Raw genomic sequence first — 7,561 nt, forward strand, 5'->3', positions numbered from 1 at the left:
GCACAGCTTTGCTGCCTGGGAGTTCCATTGTTTTGTCAAAAAGAAAAAAGACAAGTTAGTGGGCTAATATACTAAAGAGCAGGTATAAACTCAGGATTGTAAACATCTTTCAAATGGAATTTTAAAAGATTTAAGCATGTCCCCTTCCCCAAAGTTACATCATTACGATGATAAAATTACAAAAAAATAAGTACCAGAAATCTCTGGCAACTCTGAAATCTAGAGTTCCACTCCTGCTCTGCCTGATTTGCAAATGGAATGGGGTGAGGCTGGCCTGAAGGGGCTGGGAGGGGGGAAAGGAAGGACAGGGAGCCAGGAAGTCTGCAATTTTATTGACTTATCCACCTGGCCTAGGTGAGACCCCTAGCCCTGGGACAGTCCCAAAAGGAACCTCTGCTATCTCTCTGAGAGCTTTTTTGTTTTGTTTAGAGGTCAATTACTTCCCATTTGGGGAACTTGTGAACATTAAGAGGTGACTGGAGTGATGGGCCTGAACGATGCAGATAAGAGGCTGATGGCTTACAGAGCCTGGTGAAAGCTGTGGTGGAGGAGACACACACAAAAGGGGGCAGCTTTCAGTGCAGAGGGGAGATTACAGGACGGAAGATGGGCAGCCGGGCTTGGGGAGCGAGCAGGAGAGGGCGGGAATGCGTTTCAAAGTGATCCTGACAGGCAGATGGGGGGAGACGAGAGAGGAGAGTTCTCCTTTTGTTTTCTTTCCTTTTGTCCCGTGAATCTCAAACTTCCAAGCTCCCCTCAACAAAAATCCACATGGAGTGCATTTGTACAAGATTTTTTTATAGGTTCATTTATTCTGTTTTGTTCAGACTGTCAAATATAGATACTACAATAATCCGGAGGGACAAACAGACAATGTCGCAGGTCAACAGAACATTTAAAGTGATCTCAGGTGGACATAAAAACAACACCCGCTCTAGCCTATAATGCCCCACCTTCTGCCAACTAAATACAACTTACAAATTCCCAAGACCTAGCCTTGAATTGCATTCAGACTACCTTAAAAGACAACTCTGGCTTCAGCATGTGCCCATTCACTTTGCCGTATCCCTGAGCCCCAGACCCTTCCAGGAACTCGGCCAGGCAATGGCACCATTCGGCCCTTCATCACCAGGCTCAGTCCAGCCCCTCTGAGCGCCTTCTCCGAGCACCCCCCTCACACCAGATTTTCTTTCTTTCTAGAGAGCTCATTGTCTGCCTATTTGACAGGCAGCATATACCACCTTGTATTTTTAGATACCTTTCTCTTGTCAGTCTCTGGTATCCAATTAGATAATAAATTCCTTAAGGCAACAGCCAAATCTTATTTTCTCTTGTGTCTCTAGTGGAAATGTTCAGTGACGACTGAGTTACTGATGACGAGACTAAGCCTCTTTCTCCTTCGCTCGCAGCCTTGCTCAAAGCGGCGCACGTCGGGGGACTGCTCACTGGGTTCGAAGCGGGTGGGAGGGTGAAGGGAGTGCATGTATTAACGCTCTACTCTGTTCCAAGTCCTTTGCTAGATCCACACTGTGATGGCCTGCATTTCCAGGGTCAGGCCCTTACCCAAAGGACAGCAACAAAGGACTTGAAACTTAATGTACAGTATTTTAGAATCTTGGAAAAATGTCATGCAAGTCAATAAGTGAAAGGAGAGAAAGCAAAAAGGAGAAAAAATGTAAGGAAATGGTAGTAAAGGAAAAATATAAACAATTACTCGCGTTCCTAGGTTAAACATATAAACTTTAAGAGATGGAAGCTGTGTAAAAAAGGCATCGTCGACAGGGGACCAAGCAATCTCCCTCACCCGCCCATGTCGGGAAGAACAACCAGGGCATGTTTGAAAATTCGGAGGTGCTGGACCACTGCATTTCAATTAAACATTAGAATTTACTAACTAATACAACTTAACTTTTGACAAGGTAGTGGTCCAGGGGGTGAAGAACCAGTTTTCATTGACAAAATATGGTATTTAAAAAATCCTGATTATTCTACTAGTGCCTGCCGAAGACAAACGTTCCTGTGAATAAAATGAGTTTCTTTTCAGTCTTCAGTCTGCATGACTCCAGACGTATTTGGGTCTGGGAGTCCTTATTTCCCCCACTGTTCAGGCTCCATACCCCTCCCGTTAGGACTCAAGGCCAAGTGGAGGCCTCCTTTCCAGATCGGAACTTAGAAACCTGCTGTGCTCTGAGAGAAAACCCGCAGAGGAAGATGGAGAGAGGACATCAGGGACCTCCGCTCCGGGGCCAAACCCGGCAGGTCTCCCTAGGGAGTCTGTGTGTACTGAGGGCTCAGGACTTCCGGGCCTCGTTTTTTACTTAAATTCGAAATTGTTCCGAGGTAACCGACAGGTGGGTAAATTCTAATAGACTACACACATGCGAACACAAACATGTTATGTTTCCCTAAGATTCTGACCTGTGATCAAATGCACCGACACAGAGGGAAGAACCGGAGGGTACTTCGTGGAGAGCGAGTGTGACCCCATAAAAGAGCGCTCCACCGGCTAATCTGGAGTCTCCAGGGACATAGACGGGAGTGGGGTTAAACCCCTGGGTCCTCCTTTTCCTGGCTGGCTCTTTATCCCCCTCCCCTCACCCGACCCTTTTTTTCTCATCCTTCCCTCACCTGTTGCCCTTAATCGGAGGATCGAGGCTCTCTAGCGCACCCCTCCTTCATAGTCTCCTCTAATGCCCAGGGCTGTAGCACCCAAATTAAAGAACGTCCCAGCCCCGTAGGTTTGACACCCGAAGTCACCTGTCTTAGCATTGCCCTGCCACCCTCGCCTTTCCTCCTCCCTCCAGCGCAGCTTGGCGGGCGGCTGGCGAAGGCCCCGCGTTCTGTCTCTTGAGAGGAAGAAGGTTCCTAGGCCTTCAGCCGGAAGGCTCGTAGGGGGCGATTCACCGTCCCAGGAGTGGCTCAAGGGAGAAGTGCCATTGGGTCGCCTCTTCCCCCCAATGCGGCATCCCATCTTCTCTGCCTCTACCGGTTGGCGGAAAGCTGGGACGGAGCACCTGGCTTTGGTGGGTGTGTCTGAGCCAGGGTGCCTCACCAGGCCGGGACACCCTGCAGTGTGGCGGGCAAATGGCCCTGCGGACTGACGCTGGGGCCACCCCCTCCGAGGCCTGCGCTGCTCAGGGGCGCAGGTGGTGCGGGGCCGGCTGGTGCGCCCGCGTAGCCTCCACTATAGCTAGCGACGTAGGGAGCTCCCGCATAACCGCCGTAACAAGAATAGGGCGCCGCAGCCGCGCCGTAGGGACCTGGGAAGGCCGGCGCGCCAGGACCCACGCAGGGCTTGCCGTCCCGCACCAGCACTGGCACAGCCACCCGGCGCGGTGCCAGGGGGTGGCCGGCCAGTTCTAGGGACTTGTCCTGGCGCTGTCTCTTGCACTTGTAGCGCCGGTTCTGGAACCAGATCTTGACTTGCGTAGACGTGAGCTGCAGCGCACTGGCCAAGTGCTCGCGTTCTGGCGCGGACAGATAACGCTGCTGCTTGAAGCGCCGTTCCAGCGCCAGGACCTGCGCTTGCGAGAAGAGCACGCGCGGCCTCCGAGGCTGCCGCGCCTTGGGCTGCTCCGGGCGCGTCGCGTCGCCGTTGCTGCTAGCGCAGCGCTCCGGCACCCGGGCCTCGCAGCCGAGGGGAGAGGCTGCGCGGAGACGCGGCTCTAAACGCACAGGAGAGAACAGAACACCATCAGCATCCAACCAACGGCCCACACGAGCAATTCTTTCATGGCTTTCAAGGGACGCCCGTCTCCCTGGGTAGCCTTTACTTTGAGCCCCCTTTCTCCTTTCTGCTGAGAGCTCACTCCCGTCCTGGGCCGGCCTGGAGGTTCCTTTCTGCCAGCTCAGTTGCTTTGTACCTGCTGGAACCCACGGAAACTGCGACATTCTGTGGTCTCCGGTGTACAGTGTACAGCCATTTCAAAAAATGCAGACTCTTGATCAACTGTCTAAGACATTCTCATTTTCCTCTTAGAATGTGTGTGTGTGTGTGTGTGTGTGTGTGTGTGTGTGGTGGGGTGGGGTGGGAGCGGTTTGCTGTGATTTCTATTCTAAAGTGTTGTTGAGTTTGAGGAAGCTTTTGCTGCAAGGATCAAGAATAAGTAGAGGGCCTACCAGATGAGGGCTGACTTTGGACTGCCCTTGGTGGAAGGAGAGAGGAGGGGGATGGGAAGCACGACAGAGAGAGGGTGAGAAAGAGACTCTGTGACTCGCTTGCCTTGCTGGAGGTTCCTGTCCGCCTGATTATCTACCCACCGTGGTCACGCACACGTTGTGAGATAACTGGCCCCAAGCTGGGGGTCTCTAGTGTCTGCTGCCTTCACCCTATCTTGGCCCACACCCTTGTCTTTTTGGTCATCAAGTGCTCCACCGGCACCAGGGACAGGCCCCATATTTTTTGGATGCAAGATTCTGTAATCCAAATTAACAAAATAAAATTAAGCAACACTTTTTGATTTCCAACTCTTGGCTGAAAAACTGAGGCTCTCTTGGAGGTATAGGTAGAGTTGAGATCCACATCTGGGCTTTTTTTTTTTTTGTAATTGGCCTCTTTCTCCTTTGGGGTCTCTGTGGCCAGCGGGCGCGTTGTTTGGCTTCGCCAACTTTCTCTTCCTCGCCCCCGTTGCACACACCCAGTCGCCTCCAACTGAGTGGGTTGAAACAAGGCTAAAGATCGCAGATGCAAGACGCTGTGCTCGGAGCCCGCCAAGATGCAACCTTCTGCCCTTTTCCTTGCCTCCCTGCTGTCTTGACTTAAGCTCTGTTTTTACCAAAGGGTGAGTGGAGAGGAAACGCAGGGTTTTCGTGGGGAAGCTCAGCTCACGCCAGGAGCGAACAAGGAACATGGAGGGATGCAAGCTCCTGGCACAGCGGAGCGGAAGGTGCCTGGTTAGAGTTGGTGCGGGCTGACTCCAAATCGCCAACCGCTCGGGCACAATCTCCTGGGGGATGGGCTGCTTGGCATTTAAAGTTTGAAGGAGTAAAAACTGCCTTCCTTCAGAGAAGTTTGTGCTCAGCAAACCGAGGATATCTCTCCTCGCAAAGAGGAAAACTAGTGAGGAGGATTTGCTTTCGTAGAAAATCAAAAAGTAACAACTGACTTTCAGCGACTCTGAGAAACAAGCCGGACCCCATTGGAAAGTCACTGACCTTGCAGGCTGAAGGGCTTCAGGGCCCCCCATGCGTGTCAGCACCCAGTGTCCTTCTGGTCACAGTTCGGAACCTCTGTGTCCCTGAAAGCAAGGTGGTCTGCTGGGGGCCAATGGGGCATGCCGGGGTAACCCAGGAAGGTCCTTTCTCTGCGCCATTGCTGCCTTGGGCTTAGTTCCCAGGGCTAGGCTTGGACCCTTCTTCCCTGGCAGCAGAACAGGAAGGCGCTGAGGGTGCCTTCTGCTGTGAGGGGATAGCTGTGGTCCGAGGAGTGTGACCCTTTCTCGCCAGAGCCAAAGTGAAGCCCAGTTGCCTGAGCAACATGAGGGAATTCAGTGTTTAGGATCCGCTGCAGAAAACCCACAGGCTTCTTTGCCAACAGAGTGAAGTTTAATGTTCTCCAGGCTCTGGAGTCGGTGAATAAGCCTGCAAATCAACGAATAACTTCAAAATAGTCTCTTTATTTGGTCAGTTTGTGCCTTGAATGGAGGGGCCGTGCTACTGTCTGGCAGAGGAGGCCCAACCTGCTAGGTGCCTCTCGAGTGGCTGTGGACTTGCATGGAGGCTGTGCACCCAGGCACAGATGTTGACCGAGAGGAAGAGTGGCTTTCTCATCCCTTGGAAGGTCAAGCCTCTCCAGCACAAGCCTCCCGGTGCTGGGGCCAATGCGACACAACTCCCCACTACCCAATCCCTGTCTGCTGCTAGACGCAGGGACCGGGCCTTGCTGCCCCAGCACGGGTTGGGCCTTCAGAGACCAGGTGCCAAAACTGCTCGGGGACTCCACAGTGTTGGCTTCTCCAAGCAGCTCAAACCCTCGCTACCCATACTGTGCTCCCAGACTTGGAGAGCTCACCACCAGACGCCACAGAGCATCCTCGCCCAGGTTCTCAGACCTCACCTGGTTTGGTCAACACCTCTCACTTTTGAGACAAGTAACCAGGCAAAGGATTGACTTGGTTGGCCAGGCCACTTAGCACGCCCCAGAGAGGCCAGCCTGGGACTGACCCCAGGGCTGTCGGAGTTGCCTTTCCCCAAGTGTCCAGTTGTTCTGATGTGGCTACACCTTTGGCAGAGGGGTTAGTGCAGAGAGCCGCAGGGTGGCAGGGAAGGTGGTCAGTGAGGAGCACAGCTAAGGTGGTGTAGCAGGTCTCTATATAAGAAAGAGAAGCTGGAGTTCCTGGAACTGTGGCTGTGAGCAGGATGATGTGTTTGTGGGAATGTGAGGAAATGTTGTGGAAATAGTACAATAGTACACCCCTAAGATTCAGGACCTTATTGTCCTTATGGGAGGTGAAGCACACTGGGGGGTTGGTGGGGGTGGCAGAGGGGTCTCAGACCCTGCATTTTGGATCCTTCAGATGAAGGGAAATTAGGGCTAGGCCCTCAGAACTGAGGAGACGAGGAGATGCTGTCCTCCCACGTGCCACTTGGTAATGACCCATCCCTACTCTCATGATCTCCTGTCCGTGTCAAGATCTGAGCGTGTACTTACCCACCCGTTCCGCATCCATCTCTGTGACCAGCTCATTGGCATCCCCAGGGGGCTCTGACCCATCTTGCTTTCTGTCGCCTCCATCACAGCTACCCATGTTGGGTACCTCTGACTCTCGAGGTTCTGGGACCAGTCGCAGATACTGAGAGCCTTCGAGGCTCCTCCGTGCCCCCTGGAGTTGCAAGGCCTCCAGGCCAATCTGCTCGCTCTCCAGTCTCAGGATGTCATTGACCGAGAATGGGGTGGAGGTGGCGGGGTTCTGCAGCATCCCGAAGGCGGAAGGAGCGGGGCTGGGGCGTCCCGGGTCCCCAGTCTCTGCAGAGCGCAGCGTCCTGACCCTTCTGTCTGGTCGCTGCTGGCACCTCAGAGCCAAGGTCTGGGGCAGATGCCTAGCGTCCCCGGACTGCGCCTTCCTCTGAGACACCCTTAGGGGAAGGGTGACCAGGGCTGAGTGAGGAGACTGACGATTCTCATTGGTTCCTGCAGAAACCACGTGCTAATCCAGCAGCACCTTCCTCCCCAAGCGCTTTCCTCCCACGCTCTTCTAATTCCACTGCAGCCCCAACCACTTTCTAGGAAGGTTTGGTTAGTATCGACTGTTCTCAGAAGCGAGGGGAAAACGGAGGAGATAGTGCTGCGCAAAGCTTGTATCTCAGTGAATACGGTACCAGCTCGAGCTTCCGAGGTCAACCCCAGGTCCGCGGGGACTTTCCTATAGGACGTGCGGGGATGGGGGACGGAGCCCTTGCTTTGCAACCCGAGCCAGTCCTTCCGGCCTAGCGGTAGCTTAATTCTCCATTCCTGTTGCAGAAGAACTCAGGTGGAGATCGAGGGGTACCCGCGGGGTGGAGGTACCAGGCAGGAGTCTGTGGGCGACAGGCGGGGGCAGGCGGCGGTAAGCCCCTTCTAGGG

General features: G+C 53.7%; 1 protein-coding gene across 1 annotated transcript; it reads right to left on the reverse strand.

Moving 5' to 3' along the window:
* Window positions 1-3,048: 3,048 nt before the first annotated feature.
* NKX2-6 (NK2 homeobox 6) lies at window positions 3,049-6,932 on the reverse strand. The gene is made up of 3 exons (XM_028519214.2): window positions 6,646-6,932; window positions 5,873-5,877; window positions 3,049-3,665 (listed from the first exon to the last, which is right to left on the reverse strand). Exons 1-3 carry the CDS (start codon window positions 6,915-6,917, stop codon window positions 3,049-3,051), a joined length of 894 nt encoding a protein of 297 aa, XP_028375015.1. The 5' UTR covers window positions 6,918-6,932.
* Between the last annotated feature and the right edge of the window lie 629 nt (window positions 6,933-7,561).

This window comes from Phyllostomus discolor, chromosome 8, assembly GCF_004126475.2.
Source record: "Phyllostomus discolor isolate MPI-MPIP mPhyDis1 chromosome 8, mPhyDis1.pri.v3, whole genome shotgun sequence".
In the NCBI taxonomy this organism is placed as follows: Eukaryota; Metazoa; Chordata; class Mammalia; order Chiroptera; family Phyllostomidae; genus Phyllostomus; species Phyllostomus discolor.